Source organism: Phascolarctos cinereus, unplaced genomic scaffold (assembly GCF_003287225.1).
Source record: "Phascolarctos cinereus isolate Bilbo 61053 unplaced genomic scaffold, phaCin_HiC Scaffold_3;HRSCAF=262, whole genome shotgun sequence".
NCBI classification, from domain to species: domain Eukaryota; kingdom Metazoa; phylum Chordata; class Mammalia; order Diprotodontia; family Phascolarctidae; genus Phascolarctos; species Phascolarctos cinereus.
The window spans coordinates 110,937,919-110,955,264 of NW_027555736.1; the positions used below are offsets into that span (position 1 = coordinate 110,937,919).

At 38.1% G+C, this 17,346-nt stretch overlaps 1 protein-coding gene across 4 annotated transcripts in view; it reads left to right on the plus strand.

The window, feature by feature from the left end:
• Positions 1-17,346, plus strand: part of PDE8A (phosphodiesterase 8A) — a 261,479-nt gene that overhangs the window by 228,572 nt on the left and 15,561 nt on the right. For all 4 annotated transcript variants that reach the window (XM_020966427.2, XM_078151108.1, XM_020966433.2 and 1 more), the window contains 3 exons: positions 79-277; positions 8,170-8,387; positions 12,502-12,634. In XM_020966427.2, the coding sequence (XP_020822086.1) occupies positions 79-277; positions 8,170-8,387; positions 12,502-12,634 (550 nt within the window). The remainder of the gene's footprint in view (positions 1-78; positions 278-8,169; positions 8,388-12,501; positions 12,635-17,346) is intronic.

Here is a 17,346-nt window from a genome sequence, read left to right on the forward strand (position 1 = left end):
CTCTGTATTGATCACAGACCTCCTTTGTCCTCCAGGCCTGGCTCCGTGTCTCAGTGTTGTGAATGTTTTTCTCTGTAGGCCCTTGGTTTATCTTGGTCTCAAGATTTTTGCTCGCTTTGGAATCTGTGAATTCCTAAACTGCTCTGAGTCAACTCTACGGTCTTGGTTGCAAATCATTGAAGCCAACTACCATTCATCTAACTCCTACCACAATTCTACACACTCTGCAGATGTACTTCATGCCACTGCCTACTTCCTGTCTAAGGAAAGAGTCAAGGTAAGCTGCCTTTGGAACATGCATATTCATCAGGATGTGAAGCGAGGAGGGATGGAGGCAGCCATTACTCAACAGGTCACACAGTTGATCAGAGGTAACACGTTGGGGGTAAAAGATGGGTCGTTAGGACACCTGGGTTCAAGTCCCAGCTCTGTCCTGGACATGTTTCATCTCTTCCTTCTCTATAAGGAGGCAATATCATTGTTTAAATAGATAAAGAGCTTTATCCATTTAAATGGATAAAATGCTGGACCTTGAATCAAGAAGACCCAGGTTCTGATCTCTCTTTTTGAAAGTTACTAGCTCTGTGTGTGACCTGAGCCTCCAGTAATTTCTCTCAAGCAATCACTCAACATTTATTATGAGGCACCCAGGTGGCACAGCGGATGAAAGACCTGAGTCCAAATATGACCTCCGATACTTACTAACTGTGTAACAGTGGGCAAGACACTTCACCTCTGTCTGCCTCAGTTTCCTCAACTGTAAAATGGGGATAATAATAGCACCTACCTCCCAGGGTTATTATGAGGATCAAATGAGATGCTCTGTAGAGCGTCTGGCAAACATATAAATGCGTCTTCCCTTCCCCTTCTCCTTCTATTATGTGCCATATGCTGTGCCGAGTCATGGAGACACAAATGCAAAAGGGAGGACAATCCCTGCCCACAGAGAGCTTGCATTTTACGCATGACACAAGAAAACCACGTAGTAAGTGATAAACTGGTTGGCATTCCCACTCCTAGGTCCTACACCTAGGAAATCACAGCTCCGTGATATATTGGTATATGGAATAAGAAGGTTGCAATAGTGGGCTTCCAAATGCCCCTCTCAACTCTGACATTCTGTGACATAGTAAAACTGCCATAGTGGCTGTTATTTATTCCCAGTCTGGCTACATGTTTTTTGTTCTTTAACAAAGTTGTATATTTTATATCTGTATTTGAAGTTTTGTCTCACTAATTTTTGGTTTCATTTCACCTTCATTTCCAAATGCAGCCCTCCTCTTTTCCCTTCCCCAGGGAGCCATCCTCTGTTGCAAAATAGTAAAAAAGAAAGAAGGGGATGGGCAGTGAAGCAGTTCAGCAAAACTAATCGACACAAAGCCACTGAGTCTGACAGTTCACACCTGGTTAATTCAGAGTCTGTTTTTCTTTTTTTTTTCTTTTTCCCCCCTCTTGGCCCCTTGTGTTTTTAATTAAGAAGTAAGCTTTATTATTACAAAATTAGTTCTTGTGTAACTTGCTTTCAACATGCAGGAGCTGCAGCTGAGGAGGGAGGGATGCTACAAGCATCCAGAGGTGGGTGGGAAGGAGCCAGGAAGCTGGGTGGGGGAGGGAAGGGGGAGAGTGAGATTCTTTCATGTCTCAGCTCCCCCCTTCTGGCTGCTACAGGTAATATTGGTGCAAAAATGAGAGACCTTACCCAAAACCGTCCCTGCCCATTTAAACAGCCATCCATATTCATTTTGGAGACCCAGCCTGCTGAAGGGAAAAAGCCATTGCTTTTAGTCTTCATTCAGGAATTTAAAAAAAAAAAGCTTCAGTGCTATTGCTTTCAAAATCAAACTTATTCCACCTCCACCCCCAATCCATGTGAGTTTTTGGTTGTTTTTTGTTTTTTATTTCTCTTTAAAGAAATCGATCCTGGCAACAAGTTTTTTGCTTTGTAGACTTTTTTATTCAGATCATAAGTTCACAAAATACCTTTGTGATCATCTAGTTCTTCCTTCCTCCATTATATTATGATCTTTAAGCTGAGAGATTTGAAAAAAAAACTTAAGCAATAACAATACTTATACTTATTTGCACAATTTCTCCTCCATTACCTCACAAATTTTTATTCTAAAAGCAGAGAAAAGAGGAATTCTGTGAACATCTGGATTTTGATATCTACCACCATCCCACTTGGCATCCTGAGATCAGTCCTTGAGATTCTTACCCATATTTATTAAAGAACTTTTGCTGTTCCACAGCAAACAATAGCTAGATTAACTGGAATCCCAGTCTTATCTCATTAACCTTTTCCTGCCATGACTCAGAAAAACACAAAAAGACTGCTTTAAGTGGGACAGCAACTACATACATGTTAAAAGAGATAGCAAGGAAGCAGCTAGGTGGCACAGTGGATACAGCACCAACCCTGGAGTCAGGAGGACCTGAGTTCAAATCCAGCCTCAGACACTTGACATTAGCTGTTAGACATTAGACTCTAGGCAAGTCACTTCATTCCAGTTGCCAGAGAGAGAGAGAGAGAAGAAAGAGGTTTTCAGGTGAATTCAGGAAGGTATGAATGTTTAGGGTTTTCTTTCCCTTCATATTTTCTGCTTTGGAGTTTCTAGTATCTTCCATTTGAAGACACCTCTATTGAGAGCAGGGCAGGGAGGGAGGAAGATGAATTGGAGAATTATTTAGGGAAAACGTGTTTTTATATTTTCTTTCAAAACAGGAACAGGAAAATATATAGATAAATATTGTGATTTCACTCCATTTGCCTTCTTAGTATAGAAGTAAAGACCTTGGTTCATAAGGAATTTTTCTAGCATTTCTATTTTTAGAATGGGAAAAAATAGGAATAGAAAATGTTAAGATGTAAAATATTGCCAGCTGGGACCATTCCATTTGAGGCATGAGTTATACCTCCCCAACCCTGTCCTAAGCTAGACCTTGAACTGACTTGAAATAATCAAGTCCTATGAGTAGGCCAGCACACCATGCGAACTTTTATTCTCCTCTGAGCTCCTTGTCAGAAAAAGACCAAGATAATAAATGTGCTGACACAGAAGAAATCAAACTTCCTATGCAAAGCTCATTTTCTTATCTCTGATACTAAAGTATTTCTTAGTATAATATGCTTAATACAAGTATTTCATATTATCTCTGATAATAATAAATGATGCTTTGCTTTCTTTTCATACTGTGTCCAGTGACCTGGTCTAAATGTGTCTGCTTCTTAAAGTGAAAGACTTTCATTTTGAAACTGTGCAGTTGAGCATTCCACCTATTCAGAAGGCAAAGAGGCGGGACACCTTGAACTTGAACTATTGGCCTTTAATCAACAAAGTCTGTTGTATTACAGGGACAACCTGATATAGTGGACTTGGAGTCAGGAAAATTTGTGTTCAAATTCTACTTTGAACACTTACTGCACATGTGACCAGGGCAAGTCACTTAACCTCTCTGATTCTCAGTTTTCCCATCTGCAAAATGGCTATGAGAACATCTATAATACCTATCTCACAGGAGTTCAAATGAGATAATGAATATAAATACATATATATATACATATATATATATTTAAAATGCTACATTAATGTCAATTATTATTGTTTTTATTGTTATTACTATAGTTATTCAAACCCCAGAAAATGCCAAGTCCTAGGCAAGAAAAGATTTTTAAAATGTTTGTCACCAAAAGAAACAATTTTTCTGAGGAATTTAATTTTCAAATTTCATATCCCCATCTTAGAAGCATGACATTTTAGAACTGACCTGGACCTTAGAAATGATTTAGTTCATCCTTCCCCCAACTACTGCTTTATAGTTGAGGAAACTCATCTGTGTGTCAACTCTCCAAACAGTACAAAACTAGTAAGGTCACAATTTAGATATAAAGGCCAATACTATAAGCAGACTGGCAGATTTGTGGATAACGGAAGAACTTATGACCAAACAAGAGATGTAGACCATTATGAAATGCAAAATGGATAATTTTGATTACCTTAAATTAAAAAGTTTTCACACAAACAAAGCCAATGCAACCAAGATTAGGAGGGAAGCAGAAAACTGGGAAAGAATTTTTACAACCAGGTTTCTGATAAGGACCTCATTTCTAAAATATGTAGAGAATTAAGTCAAATTTATAAGAATACAAGTCATTCCCCAGTTGATAAGTGGTCAAAGGATATGAACAGGCAGTTTTCAAATGAAGAAATTAAAACTATCTATAGTCATATAAAAATGCTCTAAATTACTATTGACAAGAGAAATGCAAATTAAAATGACTCTGAAGTACCATCATACCTATCAGATTGGCTAACATGACAAAACAGGAAAATGGTGAAGATGTGGGAAAATTGGAACACTAATGCATTGTTGTTAGAGTTGTGAATTGATCCAACCATTCTGTAGAACAATTTGGAACTATGCCTAAAGGCACATGAAAATATGCATACCCTTTGACCCAGCAATAGCACTTCTAGGTCTGTATTCCAAAAAGATCATACAAATGGGAAAAGGACCCACATGTACAAAACTATTTATAGCAGCTCTTTCTGTGGTGGCAAAGAATTGGAAATTGAGGGGATGCCCATCAATTGGAGAGTGGTATATGAATGTAATGGAACACTATTGTGCTATAAGAAATGATGAGTAGGTGGATCACAGGAAAAACCTGGAAAGACTTGTATAGACTGATACTTAGTGAAGTGAGCAGAACCAGGAGAACATTGTACACAGTAACAGCCCCATTGTGCTATGACTAACTTTGATAGACTTGGCTCTTCTCAGCAATGCAAGGATCTAAGACATCTCCAAAGGTCTCATGAGGGAAAATGTGATCCACATCCAGAGAAAGAACTATGGAGTCTACAGATCAAAGCATACTATTTGCTCTTTTTTTCCTTCTGTTTAGTTTTGTTTCTTCTTTCTTATGGTTCCTCCTATTGGTTCTAATTCTTTTTTACAACATGACTAATGTGAAAATGTTTAATAGTAATATATATGTAAAATCTATATCAGATTGCATGCCATCTTAGGGAGGAAGGAGGGGGAAAAATTAAAACTCAAAAGTTTATGGAAATAAATGTTGAAAACTAAAAAATAATTAATTAATTAATTAAGAAATAAAAAACAAAAAAAAAACTAGTAAGGTGTATTGCCAGAACTAAACTAGAATCGCTATCTCCTAATGCCCTGGGTCCATCATTCCTTCTACCCAATTTTAAATTCTTCACAGTTATGGAGGGGTGTTTAATGTCCCAGGGAAACACAATACCTAAAAGCTGCTCAGATCTAAAGCCAACTGAATACCATACTGGGATCAAGCTGTGAAGAAGGAGAGCATAAGGGCCTAATTTTTCCAGTTTGGAAAGAACCTTGAAGCAAATTGTGTTATCAGTGACATGTGAGCACCCATGAGTAGGAAAGATAGGAAGGGTTACAATGGAGATAGAGGTTTTTCCTGATAGAGTTTTCCTTCCTAATCTTTGTCCCCAGATGAAACCTCAATCTAATACAGCACATCTAGAGATTAATAGTGTAACCTGGTTCACACCACCCTCCTGCTCTGTCCAAATGAAAACATTTTGGATTGAGCCCCAAGATTTTACAAGAGCGGCTGTTAGCCTAGACATTACTCTGTATGAAAAAAATGCTGGATTGGATGCTTTTCTCACAATGAAGGGCCACTTTAGCTTAATGTAGCTGGCTCAAAAGCTCAGGAATGATCTTGTATAAATGAATAAGAAATAGTGGCTTTATCCCTGACTCCCTTCTATGAACTTATGGTCTGATGTTCTTATGAAAAATGAACTCTTCCACCAAGAACAAAGGGGGAAAATTATATTTCTTGGTCTATTGATCTATCAACAGCTAGTAGTGTGAAAAAAAAACTCTAAAGAACTTACCCTTTATTTATAATAAACTCTTTACGACCTCAGGGAGAGAGCTGCCTCCATCAACTGAAGTTTCACTACACCATTTAATTATGAATGAAATGAATGAAAGGTTTCTTAGTGTGTACTAACTGGCCGCTCACTGATGGAATGTCAGCTGGAATCTAGAGTGCTGAAAGGGGGCATAGATGCAGAGCTGATCATTCCACAATTTTTCCTACTTCTTGTCCAGTTTTCTATGAAAGTTTAGACTTTTCAGTGTGGGAGTCAAGTGGCAGATTCAAATTTCTGTTTGTCACCTACTCTGTTATTGCCTAGTGTTATTGCAGACATGTTTTCATAATTGGGGGTCAGAAACTTGGATTTTATCATGTAGTATTGCACTTTTACAAGAACCCCCCCAGGTATATCTATCCTAAGAATATTGGTAATATTCTATTATTTTTCTGTTCTGTTAAATGTCTAACCAATTTGTTTAGCCATTCAGCAATTGATTGACATCTGCTTCACTTCTAGTTCTTTGGTACAACAAAAACTGGAGTAGTAAATTACATCTAGAGCATTTTTCTTCTGGCAGTCATACCTATCCCTAAGTTATCCCAAGCAGCCTACAGCAAGATTTGTTTTTTGATTATTTAAAAATTATTGATTTTTTTGCTTTTATATCAGCTTCATCTTCAAATACTTCCCCCTTCCCCCTCCCCCACTTTCCAGCAAGCCTTCCACTATAATAAAGAATAAAACAGAAAATGGTGGGAAAAGGCATTTCAGCAAAACTAACCAACACACTGACCAAATTTCACAGTAAACACAATGTCAATATGCATTATCTCCTACCTTTATATTTTTCTTATTTGTTTTCTGGAGTTAGTCCTGGTCATTCTGATGACTCAACATTTAGTTTCAGTCTTTATTCTTTTTGTTTACATTGTTTGATCACATTGTAGATTGCCTTTCTGGTTCTACTAACTTTACTTCCTATCAGTTCATATGCATCTCCCCATGCTTCTCAATATTTGTCATAATCATCATTTCTTTTTCAAATTTTTTAAAATTTATTTAGTATTTTATTTTCCCCAGTTACATGTGAAAACAATTTTAACATTCATTTTTAAAACTTTGGTTTCCAAATTCTCTCCTTTCCTCCCTCCCCATCCCTCCTCATTGGGAAGGAAAGCAATTCAATACAGGTTATACATGTGTAGTTATGCAAAACATTTCCATAACAGTCATGTTGTGAAGGAAAACATAGACAAAAAACCCTCAAGAAAATTAATTTTTAAAAAGTGTGCTTCAATTTGCATTCAGACACCATCAGTTCTTTGTCTGGATGGATAGCATTTTTCATCATAAGTCCTTCAGAGCTGTCTTGGATCATTGTATTGCTGAGAATAGCTAAATCATTCACAGCTGATCATCTTACAGTATTGCTGTTACTTTTTACACCGTGCATTTCACTTTGCATCAGCCCATATAAATTTTCCAGATTTCTCTGAGAGCATCCCATTCATCATTTCCTATAGTACAATAGTATTCCATCATAATCACATACCACAATTTGTTCAGTCATTCCCCAATTGATGGGCATCCCCTCAATTTCCAATTCTTTGCCTCCAGAAAAGAGCTACTATAAATATTTTTGTGCAGATAGATCTGTTTTCTTTTTGAGTTTTTTAATCTCTTTTATGATATTGCAAGGTCAAAGGGTATGCCTGGTTTTATAGCCCTTTGGGCATGGTTCCAAATTGTTCTACAGAATGATGGAATCAGTTCGCAACTCCACCAACAGTACATTAATGTCTCATTTTTCCCACATCCCCTCCAACATTTGTCATTTACCTTTGCTGTCCTATTAGCCAATCTGTTAGGTAGGAGGAAGTACCTCAGACTGATTTTGCATTTCTCTAATCAGTAGTGAGTTAGAATATTTTTCATATGGCTATAGATAGTTTTGATTACTTCATCTGAAAACTGATCATATCTTTTGATCATTTATCATTTGGGGAATGGCATGATCATCATTTCTTACAGGTCAATAATATTCCCACTACTTCTATGTGCCACAACCCATTTAGCCACTCTGCAGTTGATTAGCATGTATGTGCTTTGTTTGTACTGCTTCCCCCACCCCTCTCTCTCACATGCACACACACACACACAGTGCTGATGTGACTATCTTGATCTCCTTGAAGTATATATGAAACACTGGGGTCTTTTGCCAAAGGGTACAGACACTTTAATTGTGAGATGACTTGAATTTTTTAATCTCTTTTTTTCCCAGCAAACTTTAGACCCAATTGATGAAGTTGCTGCCCTCATTGCTGCCACCGTCCATGATGTGGACCATCCTGGAAGAACAAACTCATTCCTGTGTAATGCAGGGAGTGAGCTGGCAATTTTATATAATGATACTGCCGTACTGGAGAGCCACCATGCAGCCCTAGCTTTCCAGCTCACTATCCGAGATGAAAAATGCAATATATTTAAAAACATGGAGAGGTAAAGCCAAAGTGTTGATCCATTCCATATCTTTTGGCTTCTGTCTTTTTAAATGTTCATTGTATTTAATAACTGATGATATTGCCATTGTAGCCAATAGCACGTCAACAACTTTTTCTTCTCAATCATGGAATTTTTAGTGGTTCTTTGAGGCTTCTCTATGCCTAGGAATGGTGTGCAAAACCTGGCTTTCTGATGGGAATCAGAAAAGGATATGGAAAGAGGAAGCTCACTTTGACTCCCTAGCAACCTTAAATTCTCAACTTAAAATCTCAACTCTAGGTCTGCATTTTCAGGTGAAATAAGTCCCTGGAGGATATGAGACCTGCTAGAGGGGAAAATTATCTTGACTGACTAAATGTTTGAGTATGCATCCCTTCTGTATTCCCTTCTTTTGTGGAATAAATGATCTATTTGTCTTGTTAGCTTGATGCTTGAAAGAGAAGTGAATATACTTAAGAAAAAGTTAGAAATTAATCAAATTCAGGGGCAGCTAGGTGGTGCAGTAGATAGAGCACTAGCCCTGGAGTCAGGAGGACCTGAGTTCAAATCTTACCTCAGACACTTATTAGCTGTGTAACCCTGGACAACTCACTTAACCCAATTGCAAGAAAGAAAGAAAGAAAGAAAGAAAGAAAGAAAGAAAGAAAGAAAGAAAGAAAGAAAGAAAGAAAGAAAGAAAGAAAGAAAGAAAGAAAGAAAGAAAGAAAGAAAGAAAATCAGATTCAAATATCCCCGGAGAAATTTTTGGTAGGGACCAAAAAAAAAAAAAGTTATAAAATAAGATTTCTTAACCTGGGGTTCATGAACTTGGGTTTTTAAAAAAATATTTTCATAACTATATTTTAATATAGTCAGTTTCCTTTGCAATCATATGTATTGTATTTTATGCATTTGAAATCATTATTCTGAGAAAGGATCCATCCATAGGCTTCCCTAGAGTGCCAGACAGGTCCATGACACAAAAATGTTTATGATCTCCTCCTATAATGTCGTTACTGAGAAGCCTTCTAAATTGAACCCAGAGTTGTGATTCTGAGCCACGGATTATGTATAAATTTAAAAAAAAAACAAAGATACTATCTTATACCATCAGAGTATGATTGACAGGATAGTATTTACCCATTGAATACCTTCTATAAAATGCTAAACATTTCTCAATTTTATGGATAAAAAGTGTTAAACAGGGCAAGGAAGGAGTAAGAGGCAGTTTGCACAGGGGATGAAGAGAGCCTTGGAGGTGGGAAAACAGTGGCTCTGAGTCCTGCCTGTGGCGTATATTGACTGTATCACCACAGGCAAGTCTTTTAACCTCTCATTGCTCTAGGCAACTCTCTAAGCCTATAAACTGCAGAATAATTACCAATCTGCATTCATAGAGGAAGTTTCCTCATTAGAAATTACTGTAATGAAATCACAGATATGAATGAATGAAAACAATTCTTAAGGATTTCTACCCGCAGGAACTAGGCAGAGAAGAGAGTGATCAGTCTCCTAAACCAATGTGGAGTAGAGAGGAAGAGTATATTACTCACTATTGCAGGGAGCAAAAGGGGGTAATTAGGTGGCTCAGTGGATAGAACGCTGGGCCTGGAGTCAGGAAGACCTGAGTTCAAATCTGACCTCAGACACTTACTAGCTGTGTCACCTTGAGTGAGTCACTTAACCTCTGTTTGCCTTAATCCACTGGAGAAAGAAATGGCAAAGCACTTCAGTATACTTGCCAAGAAAATGCCACGGACAGTATTGACATGCTGTGGTCCGCAGGGTCATGAAGAGTTAGACATGAATGACTGAGTAGCAGCAACAATTTCAGAGAGCCCAAGAACTTCCCTTGGAGCAGTAAAATTGAGAAAAGAAATCCTTGTCCATCTCCAGAAAAATATTGATCCCTCTTACTTCTAAGTCTGAAACAAATGGTTTCAATTTCAATGAAACAAGTGGTGTCATTGTAACGACAGAGGCATCATATTCAGCATTAGGGAAATGTTAGTCCTAACATGCTCTTGCTTAGTCTGACATCAGGAATATTTTGTTCAGTTCTGGGTGCGCCTATTTAGGAGGGATATTGATAAGCTGAAGAACACCTGAGGGTGACAAGCATGGTGAAAGACTTCGAGTTCACACCCAGTGACAATTACCTGAGGAAATGGAAGTATTTAGACTGGAAGAAAGAAGTTTTAGTGGGAAAATGATAACATCTTTAAGTGTTTGAAAGTATCTTCCATGGAATAGGGATTATTAGACTTGTTCATTGTGGTTCTTAAAGACAAAACTAGGAACAGTGGAAGAGTAGCGGAGACAAACGCAGGCTTATTAAAAGAAAAAACTTCCTAATAACTTGGGCAACCCCATGGTGGAAAAGGCTGCCTCTAGCGGTGGTGGGCCTCCCTAGGTTTGGACGCCTTTCATCAAAGACTGGATGGCTACATGTTGGGTATGTTGTAAAAGGAATTCTTGGCGAGATAATTAGACTAGATGACTCCTAAGATTCTGCCATTCTTCTCATATTTCCTGCTATCAGGAGGTTCCCTTTTGGGCTTTATGGCCAACTCCTTTAGCCATTTTAATGTGTCAAGGTGCTTCCATTTATGTTCCATTCTTGACAACAGCTGACTCCAGCCAGCATCTATCAAACCTGCTGTATTTTTTAAAAGAGGTGTTTATTCTCTGCCAAGAATTTCATTACTCTTCCTTACACAACAGTTTTACTGATGCTGTTTGCTTTTATATCACTGTCATTTCTGGACATAGTCTCTACTCCCAGCAGCCACCATCATAAAGAAATTGAACCCTTCCTCTTTAACAAAAGAAAAAAGATAAGAAAAATAACAGATAGAGTGATCTTACCTGACAAGCTAAGAAAGAACCTGCCCCAGAAGGCCTTGACCTCTCCCCTGACAAGAGAGCTCTATTTCATTATCTTTTCCCTGAGAACAGAATTTGGCTTCCTTCAAATGACCTTCTCATTTACATTTTAGTACATTTTGTATGTTGTTCTTCCACTTCTACTGATTTCACACTGTATCAGTTCATGAAAGGCAGAATGGTGTGATGGAAAGAGAGATGGCCTCTGAATCCAGAGGATCTGCCTCTAATACAAACTGGCTGTGTGACCCTGGGCAAGTCACTTTAAACTTTCAATACCTCCGGCAACTCTCTATAGGACTATAAAGTGCAAAGCATCACATATATAGTTGATATCATATTGCTTGCTTTCTTAATGGGTTGGGGAGGCAATGGAGGGAGAAAGAAAATTTAGAACTCAAATTTTTATAAATGAATGTCAAAAATAAATAAAAAATAATAATTTTTAAAAGTCGGAGCAGATACTGATTTGCATTGGTAGAAAGTTTCTTCTTTGGGAGTTCCCTATTCGATGAAATTATGTGTCCAAGCCCTCCCCCCCCAAAATCATCAATTCATAGAAATCTTCCTGTGTTTTATTGTATTCCTTATATTTGCTATTTTTTTCTGCACACTAATATTACTTTAGGGCAGCTGAGTGACACCATGGCTAGAGTGCCAGGCCTGAAGTCAAGAAGACTCATCTTCATGACTTCAAATCTGTCTTTAGATACTTACTAGCTGTGTGACCCTGGGCAAATCACTTAACCCTGTTTGCCTCAGTTTCCTCATCTGTAAAATGAGTTGGAGAAGGAAATGAAAAACCACTCCAAGATCTCTGCCAAGGAAATCCCAAATGGGCTCACGAAGAGTTAGACATGACGGAAAAAAGACTGAATAACAACAATATTCCACTACATCCGTTTGCATTAATTCCTCAATCAATAAACACCCACTTTGTTTTTTATTTTAGTTCTTTACTACCACAAGAAGTGCCACTATGAAATATTTCTACATATTCTGGACCTCTATTTCAATTTTTTATCTCCAAGGTCAAAAAGGATCCGAACTATTTAGTCACTTTCCTTGCATAATCTCAAATTTTATCCAGTGTGGCTTGTCTGTCCCTTTCTACTTCTTGCTCTCTGATATTTAAATTGTTGGTACAGTGGGTGTACACAACATAGATCATATTCTTTCTTTGAGGGGCATTTGCCCTCTCCCTCTCAATGATTAGTGGTGGAATTTCATTTGTCATTTTAAACAGGAATGAATATCGGACACTTCGCCAAGCCATCATTGACATGGTCTTAGCAACAGAAATGACCAAGCACTTTGAGCATGTCAACAAATTTGTCAACAGCATCAACAAGCCCTTGGCAACACTAGAAGAAAATGGGGTAAGTGAAGTCTGCTTCGAAGATTGCCCCACATAATAGGCAGAACAAGGTCAGATCAGCCTATAAGCCCATCATCATTATGCTTACCAATGTCAATGGGATATCTTGGAAGACTTGGAAAATTAGACAATCAGATTTAATTCAACAAAGCAGAGAGTTTTAATTCAACAAACATTTACTAAGCACCTACCACATGCAAAGTACCTATTAGGCACTGGGGCTACCAAGAAAGAAAATAGTGCAGCACCCCCTACCTTCAGGAAATTTAAGTACTACCAGTGGGGATAGGACACATACACAAGTATGATACAGTGTAGAATGTGACACAAACAAAGGAAAGATCAAGGTAGAATACCCTAGGAAATTTGGATGAAGGGAGCAACACTTTCAGGAGGAGGTGGGTGTAGGTTCAGGGAAGGAACCCAAAGGCATTATTTTTCAGAAACCTCTTTTCTAAGGAAGCTCCTTTGTAAATCTTAAAGCACTTGGTAAATGTGAGAAAAGTACAATATCTAAGCACAATAAGTGTGCCTTACATTTAAAGTTTAGTAGAAAAAGAAGTTCCTTGTAGTTTGTTCCAATACTTTAAAAGCTACTATATAAGGAAGGACATCAGGTCAGCTAAGTGGTACAGTGGATAGAGTACCAGCCCTGAAGTCAGGAGGACCTGAGTTCAAAACCGGTCTCAAACCAAATGCTTGACACTTACTAGCTGTGTGACCCTGGGCAAGTCACTTAACCCCAATTGCCTAAAAAAAATTTTTTTTAAAAGGAAGGACACCCTTAGATCTAATCTAAATCCCTCCTTGTATTAATTAGTAGTGGACTTAGGATCTTCTCCTAACAGGATGTGTTCTTCCAAGTTGACAATGTCACCAATAACTTATTCAGTGAAGAAAAAAATCTATAGGGATATAGCCCATCTTTTGCTAGTTTTTTGATGAGAATGTCTTGTAGGGACAAATAAGAATCTTTATTGGTATCTGTTCATATCTTACATATTCTTCATCTATATCGTCTGTCACTAAAACAAAATTTCTTACCAGAATTAGATTTTTAGATAATATAAAGATAACCTTCATCTCCTAATGTATCCCTCCCCATTTTCTACTCAGGGAGCCATCCCTTTTTTTTTTCATTGAGACATTCAGGGTTAAGTGACTTGCCCAGGTTCCCACAGCTAGGGAACGGTCCCTTTTTAATAAAGAATGAAAAAGAAAGGAAAAAGCAGACCAGCAAACCTGATCAACACAGGAACTGAGTCCAATGATTTGTGCAATAATAGGCTCCAATAGGCTCCCCATCTCTGCAGAGAAGGGAACCTCCTTCCTTACTTTACAGATAAAGAAATTAAAAGGTTAAGTAATCTCCCAAGGTCATCTAGTCAGTGACAAGCCCGGAACCAGAACCTGCAGGTCTCCTGACTGCTGGCCAATTTCTTTTTCACTCTATCACATTGCCTCATTAAGCCATCTTGGCCCTCCAGTCTTTCAAGGAGCATTTTGAGATTATATATATATTTTTTGTAGCAAAGGTAGTAAGCACTTAATACATAAAATCATATCTCCATGTTCTGAGTGATCTATGATTGACACACAAGGAGTTTCACATTTTACAGTGGTATTTTACCTTCTCTCCCATCTTCTCAGCACCACTCCCACTTCCCAAACCTTTGCACACACACAAACTGGTACCTACTACACTATTGCTGTTGTATCTGAAGCCTGGAAAATTCTAATAGTGACTTCTACTGTTAGGATGTTTATATCCTGGAAGAAAATCTTGATAAAAATATTGCAGTTTAATGACCTATTAGGAAATCAGAGGTAGAAAGCATTTCAAATGCTGGCTTCATGTAAAAAGCTTTAAATTTGATTCAACAAAGATGTATTACACTTATCATTTGATACATGAGGAGACCAGTGTTAGGTTCTGAAAGATATACAAAGTAGGGATAAGGCATGGCTACTGTTGACATGAAGCTAAAAATCGAGTAGGAAAGATGAGATTAGAATAGCCTGTCTCTGAGGTCCTCTCCACTGAGAATCTGAGATACACCTGTGATACTAGTCAGCCAGTAAGCATTTATTAAGCAGCTCTCATGTGCCAGGCATTATGCTAAGTGCTGGAGATGCAAAGAAATGCAAAAGACAGTCCCTGATCTCCAGGAGCTCACACACAGTATACTGGGGAAGATGATTTGCAGACAACTTGTAGAAACAGGGGGATATATAGGATAAACTGGGGGTGGTCTCAGAGACAATGCATTACTTTTAAAGAGCTCTGGGAAAGGCTTCTTGCAGAAAGTTGAATTTTAGCTGAGACTGGAAGGAAACCAGAGATGCTAGGAAGTAGGGAGAGGGTTCCAGACATGGGCAACAGTCAGTGAAAATGCTCAGAGTCTGGAAATGGACTTTCTGTGAAAGAAACAGCAAGGACATCAGTTTCACTGGATCTCAGAGTACCTGGAGGAAAGTGAGGTATAAGAAGACTGAGAAGGTAGAAAGGGGCCAGATTACAAAGGGCTCTTTAAATTTTACATGCCAAAAAAAATTTAAGTACAGTATGGTATCATGGAAAAGGTACTGCACTAGGAGTGTAAGGACCTGGGTTCTAATATCCCCTAACATTTACTAGCTTCCCAACCTTGGCAAACCACTTGGCATCTGGGTTTGTTTCCTGATCTATAAAATGGCGATAATGATACTTATACTACCTAATTCATAGGGATCTTATAAGTAAATCACTTTGTAAACCTCAACCCACACTATAAATATGAGTTATTGAAAGAAGGTAGGGAAGGTGAGAGGGACAAAATGCATACGTGAAAATTAAATTAAATTTTCACAAAATTAGATTTTTAAAATTTTGTTTAAATTTCTAAATTTTACTAAGAGCAGAGGAGCTAAGTACTATGTTAGGGCCAGAAGAGGAAAAGTCATCTTTGATTTGGGGGGGATATTATTAAGTAAAATGGGAAGATAAATGATATGTTTTTCTTCCTCTAGCCTTGAACCCAGGGAAGATATAAGAAACAAAGTTTCATTCATTCATTTACTTATTCAGTCAATCAGCAAACATTTATTAAGTACCTGCTGTGTGCCAGGCACTGTGTTACTTGTGCATAGCTCTGTAAGAGGTTCAGAGGCTCATAAATTTAGATCTGGGAGGGAACTTAGAGTTCATCTAGTCCACCCCACCCCTTGCCTTTTTCAGATGAAGAAGCCTAAGACGTTAAGTAATTTGTGCAAGGTCACACAGATAATAAGTAGAAGAGTTAGGATTTGAACCCAGGTCTCTCTGATGATAACTTTTGCTCTTTTTCCACTGTATCATGCTGCCTCTCCATGGAGACAGATCCAAAAGAAGCAAAAAGACAAACACATCACGGGTCACTATGCTTACATGATTAAAAATGAAGCTGTCCCCTTTAGAAGAGGCACTTGGCAATGAAAATTAGAAGTAACAACACAGACAGAGAGGAAGTTGGCCTGACAACAGCAAACATTTGAACAAATCCAGACATACTTCTCAAATGTGAACATCGTTTCATTCACTCATGGCCTTCCAAAAGACAGAAGGTCTTTCCTTAAATAACTAGCCCTGTTTTTAGAAGTATTAACAGAAGAACAATTCATGAATTTGCTCATTTAGCCTGGAGAAGGGAAGAATTGATGGATTGGTGGTGATGTAATCATAATCTTTAACTAATTGAAAGAGTGTCATGTAGAAGAGGGGCCAGACTTAACTCCATGTGGCCCCAGAGACACCTAAGACCATTGGGTTGGAATTAGAAACAGGCACATTTCAGCTTAGTATAAGCACCTTTCTTGCTTGTTAGTAGAGCTGTGCAACAATGGACCCATGAAATAATTAGTTTTCTGACATCAGTGGTATTCTAATAATCCAATAAATTTGCAGTCTTATCAAATGTGGGCAACCCAGCTTATGCCTGTTAATCCTCTCTGTTCTTTTCCTACTATATTCACGTCCTACCATAAATTTACCACAGTGGATCCATCCAATGTGTTGAGGGCCTTCCTGGCATTCTCTTGATATAATCAGAATACTGGTGACATATATGGACTGTTCTTTATCTCTCACTCTTTCCTCGTGAATGGCCAATGTTATTTTTCAGTCATGCATTTCTTTGATGACATCCTTTCTATCTCCTCCCCCTCCAGTGATGCTTTGCGAGTCATGTATAGTGGCCTCCTCTCATCTGCCATGTGCCTCTCCACTGCCCTTTGGGTGATCCCCAACTTCAGTTCTTCAGACACTGTAGTGTTGTAGTGTCAATTTAATTTCCAGCATGGTTTAATTTAATTTGTTGGGGTTGCTTCTCAGGGTATTCATGATTCAATTCAGGGTTTGATTTGATGGTCTGTGAGGTCCCTTCCAGTTCTTAGAGTTTCTCATTCTAATTATCGTTTCCACAAACATTCATCATTTTATAATCTGTAGCCTCTTTTAGGCTTACCTCAATTGCAGCCTTCTCTCTGTCTCTAGGACAGTAACCTTTGTCACTTCAAACTCAGCATGCAACAAATTGAACTCATCTTTCCTTACAAATGGGCTCTTCTTCCAAACTTTCCAATATGTTTCTTTATTCAAACCTTCAGGGAGATTTTAGGGGAAATCTAGAAGTAATACATGATTTTCCTTCTTTCCCTGAATCCCATCTTGTTGTTTCTTCCTTTGAAATGACCATT